General features: G+C 54.1%; 2 protein-coding genes across 11 annotated transcripts in view; one reads left to right on the top strand and one right to left on the bottom strand.

The window, feature by feature from the left end:
* amigo3 (adhesion molecule with Ig-like domain 3) overlaps positions 1-1,265 on the top strand; it is a gene marked incomplete at both ends in the record, with an annotated part of 1,587 nt that extends 322 nt beyond the window's left edge. The window contains one exon of the mRNA XM_080494020.1: positions 1-1,265. This exon is cut by the window's left edge and continues 322 nt beyond it. Coding sequence (XP_080350146.1) covers positions 1-1,265 — 1,265 coding nt within the window.
* rnf123 (ring finger protein 123) overlaps positions 1-16,688 on the bottom strand; it is a 54,960-nt gene that overhangs the window by 14,850 nt on the left and 23,422 nt on the right. For 6 of the 10 annotated variants that reach the window (XM_080494011.1, XM_080494009.1, XM_080494012.1 and 3 more), the window contains exons 21-37: positions 14,339-14,440; positions 14,107-14,207; positions 13,022-13,214; positions 12,773-12,918; positions 12,221-12,304; positions 11,850-11,957; positions 11,583-11,760; positions 10,847-10,921; positions 10,632-10,719; positions 10,420-10,507; positions 10,228-10,312; positions 7,676-7,702; positions 4,580-4,719; positions 4,331-4,387; positions 4,085-4,216; positions 3,909-3,984; positions 3,681-3,765 (exon numbers count right to left, since the gene is read on the bottom strand). In XM_080494011.1, the coding sequence (XP_080350137.1) occupies positions 3,681-3,765; positions 3,909-3,984; positions 4,085-4,216; positions 4,331-4,387; positions 4,580-4,719; positions 7,676-7,702; positions 10,228-10,312; positions 10,420-10,507; positions 10,632-10,719; positions 10,847-10,921; positions 11,583-11,760; positions 11,850-11,957; positions 12,221-12,304; positions 12,773-12,918; positions 13,022-13,214; positions 14,107-14,207; positions 14,339-14,440 (1,765 nt within the window). The remainder of the gene's footprint in view (positions 1-3,680; positions 3,766-3,908; positions 3,985-4,084; positions 4,217-4,330; positions 4,388-4,579; positions 4,720-7,675; positions 7,703-10,227; positions 10,313-10,419; positions 10,508-10,631; positions 10,720-10,846; positions 10,922-11,582; positions 11,761-11,849; positions 11,958-12,220; positions 12,305-12,772; positions 12,919-13,021; positions 13,215-14,106; positions 14,208-14,338; positions 14,441-16,688) is intronic. The other 4 variants (XM_080494013.1, XM_080494015.1, XM_080494016.1 and 1 more) reach the window with 1 other exon arrangement.

Raw genomic sequence — 16,688 nt, 5'->3', positions numbered from 1 at the left:
GGAACTCCTCCGGGACTCTGCTGCGACACCTGGACCTGTCGTCCAATCAGCTGCGCTCTCTGGAGCAGCACTACTTCCTGGAGCTGCCGGGATTGGAGGAGCTGCTGCTCTTCAACAACCGGATTGTCCGCGTGGAGCCAACGGTGCTGGACGGACTGAGCAACCTCAGGAAGGCGTACCTCAGCCACAACCGCCTGACGGACTTCCCCTTCTTCTCCATCCAGAAGGAGAGCCACGCCCACCTGTCGCTGCTGGACCTGTCCTCCAACCGGCTGCCCCGGCTGCCGCTGGACGACATCTCCGCCCTGCCGCCGGCGCTGCAGCAGGGCCTGTACCTGCACAACAACTCCCTGCTGTGCGACTGCTCTATGTACGGCCTGTTCCGGTCCTGGGAGCAGCGCCGCTTCGCCTCCGTCACGCTCTTCCGCTCGGAGCACGTGTGCCTGTTTTACGGCATCCGGGGGGGCGCCGTGCGGTTCTTCCTGCACCGTGGCTTCTTCAAGCGCTGCGACCCCATTGCAGCGGTCCAGCCGCCGGAGCAGGAGAGCAGCCTGTCGGTGCGGGCGGGGAGGTCGCTGCTGCTACACTGCGTCACCGCGCTGTGGGGCCACGCCGTCTCCTTCCACTGGGTGGCGCCAAACGGGGAGTACGTGGAGCCGCCGGGGAACAACCAAACCCTTCGGATGTTCGCCAACGGCAGCCTGGAGATGGTGGCGCCACGGGAGCAGGATTCTGGGATTTACTGGTGCTTGGCACTGGACCAGCAGCGGCGGCGGAACGAGACATGGGAGGTGAACGTCACGGTGGCGTTGCAGCAAAATGCCACCGCCGCCGAGTCCTTCAACACGGGTTTCACCACCCTGCTGGGCTGCGTGGTCAGCCTGGTGCTGGTCCTCATGTACCTCTACCTGACGCCCTGCCGCTGCCCGCCCTGCTCCAACGCTCCGCCCTCCACCGCCGCCACGCCGGGCCAGGCCAACGAGGCGGGCGCAGGCAGCGCCCAGTCCTCCATCCTCACCCCGACGCCACCGGCCTCCACCGAAGGCCCCGGCCGCAAGGTCAGTACCAACAAGCACGTGGTGTTCCTGGAGCCAATCAGCGAGCAGCAGAACGGCCGACTGCGGGCGGGGCCCGGAATGGGGGTGGGGCACCTGGGGCCAGGCTTACTGCTTGAGGCAGAGCAACAAGCACCACGCCAACAGCGGGCGGGGGAGACGGACTCCATGGTGTCTGTCTTCTCAAACACGGCTATCATGTTTCCATAGCAACGGGACTGCAACACTGCAGTCCCTCACACCATCACCCCCCTTCACCTTCCTCACACCCCCACCCCCTCACTCTACCCCCCCACCCCCGGAACACTGTAATGGGTGGAGTCCCGACACTGAGCAGCACATCAGACCAAAGACAGCACAGTCTCCAGTGAAAGGAGGCGGAGCCTTTAAACCGTCGCTTGTCCCTTTAATGAATCTGCAGGAACTTCCTGTTTCCTCGCTACATAATAGCAAGTAGCATTTTGAAAGCAGTCGTCCTTCCTGCTTCCTGTTTCGAAATGTTCTATCCTTTCACTGTATTCACCGACCTCCTCTCACCCCAACACCCCCCCCCCCCCCCCCCTCCCCAACAGACACTGTGTGTGTCCTCTGTAGCTGTGTTAATAAACTGCATCTGCACTGTCCAACTCCGCCTGCTGCCTGACTGAAAGCACTCACAGCCACATGAGTGAGTGAGTGAGTGAGTGAGTGAGTGAGTGAGTGAGTGAGTGAGAGTCTTAGACAATTTGCTCCCAGTTGACATGAATGATTGAAGTCAAACTTTTATTGCCTCATTCATCTTTCACACACACACACACACACACACACACACACACACACACACACACACACACACACACACACACACACACACACACACACACACACACACACACACACACACACACACACACACACACACACACACACACACACACACACACACACACACACACACACACACACACACACACACACACACACTAGTGTTACCGTTAAAACCTTCCCCACTTGTTCCTGGTATACGGTGTTAGCGTTTCTTTTCTTGACGTTCTTCCCGGACCGATACGTTCAGACGGTGTCGGTCCGGGAAGAACATCCGAAGGAGAAACAACATCCCAAAGAAAAGGAACATAATTCAAAAGTCATGACGTTATAAATTAAAAATGTTTCACCGTTTAACACAATAAATGGTACGTAGTCTGAGAATGGGCCTGATATGGAGCCTCTGGAGCGAGAGATGACGGGAAAATAAATCAATAGTCAGCAGCGGTGGTGTACGCTAGAAACACGTCTGCATTCATGAGACGGATTGTCTGGAAGCAGGTGATGTGAGACTCTGATGGTCCAGTTCAGCTTCAGCGCCATTCACCGTCGGGCTGCTGCCGTGGAAACACTCACAATGTGACTCAGAGTCCAGAACTGTGTTGGTTAAAATACTCCAAAACATTTATAGAATTAGGCTAGAAAAGACATTAAAGTGCAGCTGTCAGTGATTCCCTCACTGCTGGTCTGTGGTGGTCAGTTACCATGTCACCATGTAGCTCAGTGACTGATCACACCATTACACCTGGTCTGTGGTGGTCAGTTACCATGTCACCATATAGCTCAGTGACTGATCACACCATTACACCTGGTCTGTGGTGGTCAGTTACCATGTCACCATATAGCTCAGTGACTGATCACACCATTACACCTGGTCTGTGGTGGTCAGTTACCATGTCACCATATAGCTCAGTGACTGATCACACCATTACACCTGGTCTGTGGTGGTCAGTTACCATGTCACCATATAGCTCAACAGTATTAAATTAAACTCAACCACACATTCGTCAGAGCTGGACAAACACTTATTTAGGTATTAAAGAAAGTAGATGTACTAACATATTCAACCCCGACGGTCCTGAACCTGATACCGTTGCTATTTTCCATACCGCAGGATTCCTTATTACCATAATATCACCCAACCCTACCTGACATGCATCAACATACACCAAGCTACAGTCAGACTACGGTCAAGATACAGTCAGACTACGGTCAAGATACAGTCAGACTACGGTCAAGATACAGTCAGACTACAGTCAAGATACAGTCAGACTACTGCCAAGATACAGTCAGACTACGGTCAAGATACAGTCAGACTACGGTCAAGATACAGTCAGACTACGGTCAAGATACAGTCAGACTACGGTCAATGTACAGTCAGACTATGGTCAATGTACAGTTGGACTACTGCCAAGATACAGTCAGACTACAGTCAATGTACAGTCAGACTATGGTCAATGTACAGTTGGACTACTGCCAAGATACAGTCAGACTACAGTCAAGATAGAGTCGGACTATAGTCAGACTTGTTGTTCCCTTCAGTCTGGCCTCTATTGCAACACGTTAATCTTGTTAGTCATCCTCACAATGAGGCTACCGCTCACACATTAAAGTTTTTAGGCCTTCCTGTGGTGTCCTAACACACACACACACACACACACACACACACACACACACACACACACACACACACACACACACACACACACACACACACACACACACACACACACACACACACACACACACACACACACACACACACACACACACACACACACACACACACACACACACACACACACACGCTGCAGGTCTTACCCTTGCCGATCTCCATCCACCAGGATTCGAACAAGGATCCCTGTGACTGCCACGAGGATCGGATAATGGTCAACACTCTCCAGACCTGCAACACACACACACGTCTGTATTTATGGAAATGGTGGTGAGTTTCCCTGTGTGTGTGTGTGTGTGTGTGTGTGTGTGTGTGTGTGTGTGTGTGTGTGTGTGTGTGTGTGTGTGTGTGTGTGTGTGTGTGTGTGTGTGTACCTGGCAGCCTCAGGTTGACGACTCGATCAAACAGGTTTTTCTCTGCAGTCACTCTGTTTAACACCTGATTCAACAGCTGTGCACAAACACACATACATCACACTGATTAACGTTGTCGTTGAACGCCAGCAGCTGATTGGCTGCGGTCGGGATAGGCCCCGCCCCCTGACCCTCACCTGGGCGAGGCGTCGCAGCAGCAGCTCAGCAGAGGGGCGGGACCAATCCAGGAAGATCTCCGGGACCAGAGTGACCGTCATCTCCAACACCCGCAGCAGGCTGACGGACAGGTCGAAGCAGGTCGCACACACCTGAGACACACGCACACACACACACACACACACACACACACACACACACACACACACACACACACAGTGAGATTATACACGCAGTCTCTCACACACGCAAACATGGTCAGTTACCTTCAGCTGACGAGTGTCCACAAAGTTTCTTTCTGGACGTTCAGCAGCCTGCTGGATCTGAGAGGAGGAAGAGGAAGGAGAAGACGAAGGAGAAGAAGAAGAAGAAGAGGACGTGATAACCTGCTGCGCGATAAGTTGTAGTGTTGGAAGTTTGTGTGTGTGTGTGTGTGTGTGTGTGTGTGTGTGTGTGTGTGTGTGTGTGTGTGTGTGTGTGTGTGTGTGTGTGTGTGTGTGTGTGTGTGTGTTCACCTCCTGGATCATGCCAATGAACTCAGAAAAAGCCCAGTTCAGCTGGTTGAGGACGCTGTTCAGGAAGGAGGCGGCCATGTCTTTATCCACACTGAGCAGTTCGGCCATGTGGCGCTGCAGCAGCAGGGATGGACAGGGCTCTGAGCCAATCAGAGGACAGAGGACAACAGGTGGGTTACCATGGTGATGGACAAGGCTCAGAGCCTATCAGAGGACAGAGGATATGTCCAATGAGGGACATGCCAGGTGACGTCTCCACTCCCGACATGTTGGGTGTTGCTGCTACTACGCCACTGTCCTGACACACTCCTCCTCCATTGTCCTGACACACTCCTCCTCCATTGTCCTGACACACTCCTCCTCCACTGTCCTGACACACTCCTCCTCCATTGTCCTGACACACTCCTCCTCCATTGTCCTGACACACTCCTCCTCCACTGTCCTGACACACTCCTCCTCCATTGTCCTGACACACTCCTCCTCCACTGTCCTGACACACTCCTTCTCCATTGTCCTGACACACTCCTCCTCCATTGTCCTGACACACTCCTCCTCCACTGTCCTGACACACTCCTTCTCCATTGTCCTGACTCACTCCTCCTCCACTGTCCTGACACACTCCTCCTCCATTGTCCTGACACACTCCTCCTCCACTGTCCTGACACACTCCTCCTCCACTGTCCTGACACACTCCTTCTCCATTGTCCTGACACACTCCTCCTCCACTGTCCTGACACACTCCTTCTCCATTGTCCTGACACACTCCTCCTTCACTGTCCTGACACACCCCTCCTCCATTGTCCTGACACACTCCTCCTCCATTGTCCTGACACACTCCTCCATTGTCCTGACACACTCCTCCTTCACTGTCCTGACACACTCCTCCTCCATTGTCCTGACACACTCCTCCTCCACTGTCCTGACACACTCCTCCATTGTCCTGACACACTCCTCCTTCACTGTCCTGACACACTCCTCCATTGTCCTGACACACTCCTCCTCCACTGTCCTGACACACTCCTCCTCCACTGTCCTGGCACACTCCTCCTTCACTGTCCTGACACTCCTCCTCCATTGTCCTGACACACTCCTCCTCCATTGTCCTGACACACTCCTCCTCCACTGTCCTGACACACTCCTCCATTGTCCTGACACACTCCTCCTCCATTGTCCTGACACACTCCTCCTTCACTGTCCTGACACACTCCTCCATTGTCCTGACACACTCCTCCTCCATTGTCCTGACACACTCCTCCACTGTCCTGACACACTCCTCCTCCACTGTCCTGACACACTCCTCCTCCATTGTCCTGACACACTCCTCCTCCACTGTCCTGACACACTCCTCCTCCACTGTCCTGACACACTCCTCCATTGTCCTGACACACTCCTCCTCCACTGTCCTGACACACTCCTCCTCCATTGTCCTGACACACTCCTCCTCCACTGTCCTGACACACTCCTCCTCCATTGTCCTGACACACTCCTCCTCCATTGTCCTGACACACTCCTCCTCCATTGTCCTGACACACTCCTCCTCCATTGTCCTGACACACTCCTCCTTCACTGTCCTGACACACTCCTCCTCCATTGTCCTGACACACTCCTCCTCCATTGTCCTGACACACTCCTCCTCCACTGTCCTGACACACTCCTCCTCCATTGTCCTGACACACTCCTCCTCCACTGTCCTGACACACTCCTCCTCCATTGTCCTTACACACTCCTCCACTGTCCTGACACACTCCTCCTCCACTGTCCTGACACACTCCTCCTCCATTGTCCTGACACACTCCTCCTTCACTGTCCTGACACACTCCTCCTCCATTGTCCTGACACACTCCTCCATTGTCCTGACACACTCCTCCTCCATTGTCCTGACACACTCCTCCACTGTCCTGACACACTCCTCCTCCACTGTCCTGACACACTCCTCCTCCATTGTCCTGACACACTCCTCCTCCACTGTCCTGACACACTCCTCCTCCACTGTCCTGACACACTCCTCCTCCATTGTCCTTACACACTCCTCCACTGTCCTGACACACTCCTCCTCCACTGTCCTGACACACTCCTCCTCCATTGTCCTGACACACTCCTCCTCCACTGTCCTGACACACTCCTCCACTGTCCTGACACACTCCTCCACTGGGAATACAGCTGGAGGAGAACAGAGAGACGGAAACAAAAGCCCGAGATCGTCTGTTTCTTTGTTGAAGATTCTGTCAAAGAGGAGGAGGTCTGGAGAGGAGGAGGTCTAGAGAGGAGGAGGTCTGGAGAGGAGGAGGTCTGGAGAGGAAGAGGTCTGGAGAGGAAGAGGTCTGGAGAGGAGGAGGTCTAGAGAGGAGGAGGTCTGGAGAGGAAGAGGTCTGGAGAGGAGGAGAGAGGAGGTCTGGAGGGGAAGAGGTCTGGAGAGGAGGAGGTCTGGAGAGGAGGAGAAAGGAGGATGTCTGGAGAGGATGTCTGGAGAGGAGGAGGTCTAGAGAGGAGGAGAAAGGAGGAGGTCTGGAGAGGAAGAGGTCTGGAGAGGAGGAGGTCTGATAGGGTCTGGAGAGGAGGAGGTCTAGAGAGGAGATCTGGAGAGGAGGTCTGGAGAGGAGGGAGGTCTGGAGAGGAGGAGGTCTGGAGAGGAGGTCTGGAGAGGAGGAGGTCTATAGAGGAGGGGGTCTAGAGAGGAAGACATCTGAGGAGGTGTAGAGAGGAGGAGAGAGGAGGAGATCTGGAGAGGAGGAGGTCTGATGGGGTCTGGAGAGGAGGAGGTCTAGAGAGGAGATCTGGAGAGGAGGTCTGGAGAGGAGGGAGGTCTGGAGAGGGGGAGGTCTGGAGAGGAGGAGGTCTGGAGAGAAGGAGGTCTGGAGAGGAGGAGGTCTAGAGAGGAGATCTGGAGAGGAGGTCTGGAGAGGAGGGAGGTCTGGAGAGGGGGAGGTCTGGAGAGGAGGAGGTCTGGAGAGGAGGAGGTCTGGAGAGGAGGAGGTCTAGAGAGGAGGAGGTCTAGAGAGGAGGAGGTCTAGAGAGGAGGAGGTCTAGAGAGGAGGAGGTCTAGAGAGTCGGTAGTTTTTCAAACGAAAAATGAGAAATTGAATAAAAAAAACTTACGCTGAAAACTAGCAATGGACAGATCTCCTGAAGTGATAGAGAGGGAGAGAGAGAGAGAGAGAGAGAGAGAGAGAGATGGAGAGAGAGCAAGAGAGAAGGAGAGGGAGAGACGGAGAGAAAGAATGAGAGAGACGGCGAGAGAGGGAGGGAGAGAGAGAGAGACAGAGAGAGAGACAGAGGGATAGAGAGACAGAGAGAGAGAGAGAGAGGGAGACAGAGGGATAGAGAGACAGAGAGAGAGAGAGAGGGAGAGAGAGAGCGAGAGAGAGAGACAGAGGGATAGAGAGAGGGAGAGAGACAGAGAGCGAGAGGGAGACAGAGAGAGAGAGAGAGACAGAGAGAGAGAGAGAGGGAGACAGAGAGAGAGAGAGAGGGAGAGAGAGACAGAGAGAGAGACAGAGGGATAGAGAGACAGAGAGAGAGAGAGAGCGAGAGAGAGAGCGAGAGAGAGAGACAGAGGGAGAGAGAGAGAGAGCGAGAGGGAGACAGAGAGAGAGAGAGAGAGACAGAGAGAGAGCGAGACAGAGAGAGAGAGAGCGAGAGAGAGATGGAGAGAGAGAGAGAGGAGAGGGAGAGGAACAAACATGCAGGACAGACATGTTAGAAAGAAAAAAGAAAATAAGTTGGAAAATAGGAGTAAAATGGACGTGTGTGTGTGTGTGTGTGTGTGTGTGTGTGTGTGTGTGTGTGTGTGTGTGTGTGTGTGTGTGTGTGTGTGTGTGTGTGTGTGTGTGTGTGTGTGTGTGCACTGTCAATTTGTTCAACAGTGAAAATAAACTGGATTTATTTATGGCAAAACCTGACAGAAGCTGAACATCACAAGGAGGAGGAGGAGGAGGAGGAGGACAAGGAGGAGGACAAGGAGGAGGAGGAGGAGCAGGAGGAGGAGCAGGACAAGGAGGAGGAGCAGGACGAGGAGGAGGAGGAGGAGGAGGAGGAGGAGGAGGAGGAGGAGGAGGAGGAGCAGGATAAGGAGGAAGAGGAGGAGGAGCAGGAGCAGGAGGAGCTGGACAAGGAGGAGGAAGAGCAGGAGCAGCAGGAGGAGGAGGAGGAGCAGGAGGAGCAGGAGCAGGAACAGGGGCAAGAGGAGGAGGAGGAACAGGAGCAGGACAAGGAGGAGGAAGATGACGAAGAGCAGGAGTAGGAACAGGAGCAGGATAAGGATGAATAAGAGGAGGAGGAGGAAGGGGGAAGCAGGATGAGGAACAGGAAGATGAAGATGACGAAGAGGAATTGGAGGAGGAGAAGGAGTAAGAGGAGGTGATATTCCCTTCTCACTGTAAACAGACAATGGAAATACGATAGGGGAGGGGTTGTGAATGTTGGGGGTTTGAGCAGGAGGAAGAGCATCAGGAGGAGGAGGACCAGGAGGAGGAGCATGAGCATCAGGAGGAGGAGGAGGAGGACCAGGAGCATCAGGAGGAGGAGGAGGAGGACCAGGAGGAGGAGCATGAGCATCAGGAGGAGGAGGAGGAAGAGCAGAAGCAGGAGGAGCAGCAGGAGGAGCAGGAGGAGGAGCAGAAGCAGGAGGAGGAGAAGCAGAAGCAGAAGGAGCAGCAGGAGGAGGAGGAGCAGCAGGAGGAGGAGGAGCAGCAGCAGCAGGAGGAGGAGCAGCAGCAGGAGGAGGAGGAGGAGGAGCAGCAGGAGGAGCAGCAGGAGGAGGAGGAGCAGCAGGAGGAGGAGGAGCAGCAGCAGCAGGAGGAGGAGCAGCAGCAGCAGGTTGAGGAGGAGGAGGAGCAGCAGGAGGAGCAGCAGGAGGAGGAGGAGAAGGAGTAAGAGGAGGTGATATTCCCTTCTCACTGTAAACAGACAATGGAAATACGATAGGGGAGGGGTTGTGAATGTTGGGGGTTTGAGCAGGAGGAAGAGCATCAGGAGGAGGAGGACCAGGAGGAGGAGCATGAGCATCAGGAGGAGGAGGAGGAGGACCAGGAGCATCAGGAGGAGGAGGAGGAGGACCAGGAGGAGGAGCATGAGCATCAGGAGGAGGAGGAGGAAGAGCAGAAGCAGGAGGAGCAGCAGGAGGAGCAGGAGGAGGAGCAGAAGCAGGAGGAGGAGAAGCAGAAGCAGAAGGAGCAGCAGGAGGAGGAGGAGCAGCAGGAGGAGGAGGAGCAGCAGCAGCAGGAGGAGGAGCAGCAGCAGGAGGAGGAGGAGGAGGAGCAGCAGGAGGAGCAGCAGGAGGAGGAGGAGCAGCAGGAGGAGGAGGAGCAGCAGCAGCAGGAGGAGGAGCAGCAGCAGCAGGTTGAGGAGGAGGAGGAGCAGCAGGAGGAGCAGCAGGAGGAGGAGGAGGAGGAGGAGCAGAAGCAGGAGGAGGAGGAGGAGGAGCAGAAGAAGGAGGAGGAGGAGGAGCAGAAGCAGGAGGAGGAGGAGGAGGAGCAGAAGAAGGAGGAGGAGGAGGAGCAGAAGCAGCAGGAGGAGGAGGAGGAGCAGCAAGAGGAGCAGCAGGAGGAGCAGCAAGAGGAGCAGCAGGAGGAGGAGCAGCAGCAGCAGGAGGAGGAGCAGCAAGAGGAGCAGCAGGAGGAGCAGCAGCAGGAGGAGCAGCAGGTACGTACTCTGCAGACTGGGCAGGTTTGCGTCTTCAGGTTTGGTTTTCAGCAGGTGAGGCAGTCGAGTGTATCTGTACCCGAATCCACAACCCTGAAGAGAGAACAGTCGTTACACACAGGGGGGAGGGGTGGGTGGGTGTGTGTGTGTGTGTGTGTGTGTGTGTGTGTGTGTGTGTGTGTGTGTGTGTGTGTGCTCACTCTCCACAGTCGAACCAGGATCCAGTTGGTCTGGGCCCAGGGTCTCTGCTCATATGGAGCCAACAGGTTCCTCATCATGGCCACTCGTCTGCAAGCACAACATCCCAGACCGTCAGAGTGTGTGTGTGTGTGTGTGTGTGTGTGTGTGTGTGTGTGTGTGTGTGTGTGTGTGTGTGTGTGTGTGTGTGTGTGTGTGTGTGAGAGACACTCACTGTTCCTCTGGAATCCTCTCCACGGCCCTGAGGGATTGTGGGTAACAGACGTAGCTGGCCAGAGCCTGCATCAGAGAGTCTTTGATATCTAGAGACACACACACACACACACACACACACACACACACACACACAGCAGTGATGATCTTTGACTGTGTGTGTGTGTGTGTGTGTGTGTGTGTGTGTGTGTGTGTGTGTGTGTGTGTGTGTGTTACCTGTCCCGACTATTCGTGGATCAGCGAAGTGTTTGGCGAGAATCGCAGCAAGTTGAGTCAGAGTTTCTTCGTAGCCTGCAGAGAAAGATGAGAACCATGAGGAGACAACAGGACAGTGTGACGGTGTCGGTGTCAGTGCCTGTCAGTGACGGTGTCGGTGACGGTGACTGTTAGTGTCAGTGTCAGTGACTGTCGGTGACGGTGTCGGTGTCAGTGACGGTGTCAGTGTCAGTGTCAGTGTCGGTGACTGTCGGTGACGGTGTCGGTGTCAGTGACGGTGTCAGTGTCAGTGACTGTCGGTGACGGTGTCAGTGTCAGTGACTGTCGGTGACGGTGTCGGTGTCAGTGACGGTGTCAGTGTCAGTGTCAGTGACTGTCGGTGACGGTGTCAGTGTCAGTGACTGTCGGTGACGGTGACGGTGTCAGTGTCAGTGACTGTCGGTGACGGTGTCAGTGTCAGTGACTGTCGGTGACGGTGACGGTGTCGGTGACGGTGTCGGTGTCGGTGTCGGTGTCAGTGACTGTGACTGTCGGTGACGGTGTCGGTGTCGGTGACTGTGACTGTCGGTGACGGTGGGTGTGACTGTCGGTGACGGTGTCAGTGTCAGTGTCAGTGTCAGTGACTGTGACTGTCGGTGACGGTGGGTGTGACTGTCGGTGACGGTGTCAGTGTCAGTGACTGTGACTGTCGGTGACGGTGTCGGTGTCGGTGACGGTGGGTGTCAGTCAGTCCCACCTGGCAGCTCCTCCAGGCCATTGGCAGGACTGAAGTAGTTCCTCAGGGCGCTGTACGAGTTCATGGCCACGTTGAGGTAGAACTCTGGAGAGAAGGCGAACAGCGACCCGGTTTGGTCCGAGTGTTCTATGGTCCGGATACAGACGCAGAGCAGCCAGTAGACGTCCAGCATCTTCTCCTGCAGGGGGCAGCACAGGTCACACACACACACACACACACACACACACACACACACACACACACACACACACACACACACACACACACCTTGGAGTAGATGGTGGCGTTGATCCAGGCCAGTCTCCTGCTCAGGTGGTTCAGTTTCTCTGCAAACACTTTCTGGCTCTTCTGAAGTTCCTCAAGGATGTCTGCCCTCTGCAACACACACACACACACACACACACACACACACACACACACACACACACACACACACACACACACACACACACACAAAATAGCTGTTAGTCCCATATGATCCAGCAGAGCACTCTGTTCTCAGAGTGCTGCCCCCTGGAGGTTTCAAGGTTTTTACTGTCTCACTCTCACTCTGCCTCACTCTCACTGTCTCACTCTGCCTCACTCTCACTGTCTCACTCTGCCTCACTCTGTGTCTCACTCTCTCACTCTGTCCTCACCCTGGAAGGACAGCGAGCGATCTTCTCCTCTGTGTCCTTCAGAGCGACGGCGTACTCGTGGACATCATCGGAGACGACCACCATCTGCAACACAAGACAATCAGGAAGTCCTGCCAGTCACATGACGTGTCACTTCCTGGACCAAGGTCAAGGGTCAACGAGCCCAGGTGGGATGGAGCTGCATTGGGTGGAAAGGTTTAGGTGTTGTGGTGGTGTTTGGGTGGAGGTGTTGTGGAGGTGTTGAAGTGTTGCGGTGGGTTTTGGGTGGATGTGTTGCGGTGGGTTTTGGGTGGATGTGTTGTGGTGGGTTTGGGTGGAGGTGTTGTGGAGGTGTTTGGGTGGAGGTGTTGTGGTGGTGTTTGGGTGAAGGTGTTGAAATGTTCTGGTGGTGTTTAGGGGAAGGTGCTGTGGTGGTGCTTGGGTGGAAGTGTTGGGTGTTTGGGTGAAGGTGTTGGGTGTTTGGGTGAAGGTGTTGAAGTGTTGTTTGGGTGGAGTTGTTGAAGTGTTGTGGTTGTGTTTGGGTGGAGGTGTTGATTGGGTGGAGGTGCTTACCTTTCCCAGCTGTTGATGCACACTCAGGTTGTACATCATCACGATTCCGTCCACGATTTCCAGCAGCGACTTGTCTGCGATTGGCTGATCAGGCTCCTCCAGTGGTCGCCCCAGCAACAGGCCGTCGTTACCATGGCTACCCTCGACTACAGGAAGCAGACAGGAAGGCAGAAGAAGACCGGTTTCACTTGATTTGACTCTGGTCTGACATTGACTTGACCTTTACTTTGACCCTGCAGACTGACTTACTGTCTTCCTCGGTGCGCTGCTCCACCGCCAGCGTGCGGATCTTGACCTTCTCGGGCTGGGTCAGAGGTCGTCTGGGGGTCATCAGGCTCACGGCCGCAGTGCTCAGGAAGCGATTAGCCCGACCCAGAGTGGGAGAACTGAGCCAGCTGGGCCGGGCCAGAGCTCCGCCCATCGCTGCTGCACCAAACGGCCGCTGAAACAACACCACCTGGGCTTAGCATGTAGCACACCAGCACCCAAAGTTAGCATGTAGCATGGTCCCTGCAAGCCTGGAGGTTAGCATGTAGCATGGTTCCTGCAGGCCTGGAGGTTAGCATGTAGCATGTTTCCTGCAGGCCTGGAGGTTAGCATGTAGCATGGTCCCTGCAGGCCTGGAGGTTAGCATGTAGCATGGTCCCTACAGGCCTGGAGGTTAGCATGTAGCATGGTGTCTGCAAGCCTGGAGGTTAGCATGTAGCATGGTCCCTACAGGCCTGGAGGTTAGCATGTAGCATGGTAAGCATGTAGCATGGTCCCTGTAGGCTGGGAGGTTAGCATGTAGCATGGTCCCTACAGGCCTGGAGGTTAGCATGTAGCATGGTAAGCATGTAGCATGGTCCCTACAGGCCTGGAGGTTAGCATGTAGCATGGTAAGCATGTAGCATGGTCCCCGTAGGCCGGGAGGTTAGCATGTAGCATGGTGTCTGCAAGCCTGGAGGTTAGCATGTAGCATGGTCCCTGCAGGCCTGGAGGTTAACATGTAGCATGTAGCACAGTAAGCATGTAGCATGGTCCCTGCAGGCCTGGAGGTTAGCATGTAGCATGTAGCGCGGTAAGCATGTAGCATGGTCCCTGCAGGCCTGGAGGTTAGCATGTAGCGCGGTAAGCATGTAGCATGGTCCCTGCAGGCCTGGAGGTTAGCATGTAGCATGTAGCACAGTAAGCATGTAGCATGGTCCCTGCAGGCCTGGAGGTTAGCATGTAGCACAGTAAGCATGTAGCATGGTCCCTGCAGGCCTGGAGGTTAGCATGTAGCATGTAGCACAGTAAGCACGTAGCATGGTCCCTGCCTGGAAGTTAGCATGTAGCATGTGTGGGTGTGTCACCGGAGCGGCTCCGCTCTCCTCGTCCTCGTCCAGGTCGTCCATGGAAACCGTCTGAATCTCTGCAGGGTCGATGATGATGTTTGCTTTAGTGGCCAGATCGTCTGGAGGAGACAGAGACTGTCAATGACACACACACACACACACACACACACACACACACACACACACACACACACACACACACACACACACACACACACACACACACACACACACACACACACACACACACCTTTGAGGGTCTTCTTCAGGTGGGACAAAAGTCCTCCGAGTCTCTGCAGGTCAAAATAATCCACCTTCCCATTGTAGAATAGCTGCGGAGGAACATAGGCATCTGGAGACGGAAGGAGGACGACGGAGGACAGAGAGAGTATGGAGGGAGTACGAAGGACAGAGGGAGGACAGAGGAGGACGGAGGGAGTACAAAGGACAGAGGGAGGACAAAGGAGGACAGAGGGAGGACAAAGGGAGTACATAGGACAGAGGGAGGACAGAGGGAGGACAGAGGAGGACGGAGGGAGTACAAAAGGAGTACATAGGACAGAGGGAGGACAAAGGAGGATGTAGGGAGTACGAAGGGAGGACGGAGGACAGAGAGAGGATGAAAGGAGGACAGACGGAGGGAGTACGAAGGGAGGATGGAGGGAGGGAGGACAGACAGAGGATGAAAGGAGGACAGACGGAGGATCGATGGAGGGAGTACGAAGGGAGGATGGAGGGAGGGCGGAGGGAGGGAGGGAGGACAGACAGAGGACGGAGGGAGGACATTCATCACCATAGCGACCGTCAGAATTGATGCATTCATTGACTTTAACAGACTTTTATTTCACCGTTAGAACCAGTAGGAAACCATCAGAACCAGTAGGAATCCATTAGAAACAGTCAGGGACCATCAGAACCAGTAGGATACCATCAGAACCAGTAGGAATCCATCAGAACCAGTAGGAATCCATCAGAACCAGCAGGAAACTGGTAGAACCCGTAGGAAACCATCAGAAACAGTCAGGGACCGTCAGAACCAGTGGGAAACCATCAGAACCAGTAGGACTCCAGTAAAGAAAAAGTGAGGGACCATCAGAACCAGTGGGAAACCATCAGAACCAGTAGGACTCCAGTAAAGAAAAAGTGAGGGACCATCAGAACCAGTGGGAAACCATCAGAAACAGTCAGGGACCATCAGAACCAGTAGGAAAACCATCAGAACCAGTAGAAATCCATCAGAAACAGTCGGGGACCGTCAGAACCAGTAGGAAAACCATCAGAACCAGTAGGAATCCATCAGAAACAGTCGGGGACCGTCAGAACCAGTGGGAAACCATCAGAAACAGTCAGGGACCATCAGAACCAGTAGAAAACCATCAGAAACAGTCAGGGACCGTCAGAACCAGTAGGAAAACCATTAGAACCAGTCAGGGACCGTCAGAACCAGTAGGAAACCATCAGAAACAGTCAGGGACCATCAGAACCAGTAGGAAACCATTAGAAACAGCAGGACAGCGTTAGAACCAGTCGGAAAGCATCAGAACCAGTAGGAAACCATCAGAACCAGTAGGAATCCATTAGAAACAGTCAGGGACCATCAGAACCAGTAGGATACCATCAGAACCAGTAGGAATCCATCAGAACCAGTAGGAAACCATCAGAACCAGTAGGAATCCATTAGAAACAGTCAGGGACCATCAGAACCAGTAGGATACCATCAGAACCAGTAGGAATCCATCAGAACCAGTAGGAATCCATCAGAACCAGCAGGAAACTGGTAGAACCCGTAGGAAACCATCAGAAACAGTCAGGGACCGTCAGAACCAGTGAGAAACCATCAGAACCAGTAGGACTCCAGTAAAGAAAAAGTGAGGGACCATCAGAACCAGTGGGAAACCATCAGAAACAGTCAGGGACCATCAGAACCAGTAGGAAAACCATCAGAACCAGTAGGAATCCATCAGAAACAGTCGGGGACCGTCAGAACCAGTAGGAAAACCATCAGAACCAGTAGGAATCCATCAGAAACAGTCGGGGACCGTCAGAACCAGTGGGAAACCATCAGAAACAGTCAGGGACCATCAGAACCAGTAGGAAACCATCAGAAACAGTCAGGGACCGTCAGAACCAGTAGGAAAACCATTAGAACCAGTCAGGGACCGTCAGAACCAGTAGGAAACCATCAGAACCAGTCAGGGACCATCAGAACCAGTAGGAAACCATTAGAAACAGCAGGACAGCGTTAGAACCAGTCGGAAAGCATCAGAACCAGTAGGAAACCATCAGAAACAGTCAGGGACCGTCAGAACCAGTAGAAAACCATCAGAAACAGTCAGGGACCGTCAGAACCAGTAGGAAAACCATTAGAACCAGTCAGGGACCGTCAGAACCAGTAGGAAACCATCAGAAACAGTCAGGGACCATCAGAACCAGTAGGAAACCATTAGAAACAGCAGGACAGCGTTAGAACCAGTCGGAAAGCATTAGAACCAGTAGGAAACCATCAGAACCAGTAGGAATCCATTAGAAACAGTCAGGGACCATCAGAACCAGTAGGATACCATCAGAACCAGTAGGAATCCATCAGAACCAGTAGGAAA

This window comes from Lipophrys pholis (assembly GCF_963383615.2).
Source record: "Lipophrys pholis genome assembly, contig: SCAFFOLD_50, whole genome shotgun sequence".
NCBI lineage: Eukaryota > Metazoa > Chordata > Actinopteri > Blenniiformes > Blenniidae > Lipophrys > Lipophrys pholis.
Note: the sequence above shows the minus strand (reverse complement) of the source record. Positions and strands in the feature narration are given on the sequence as shown.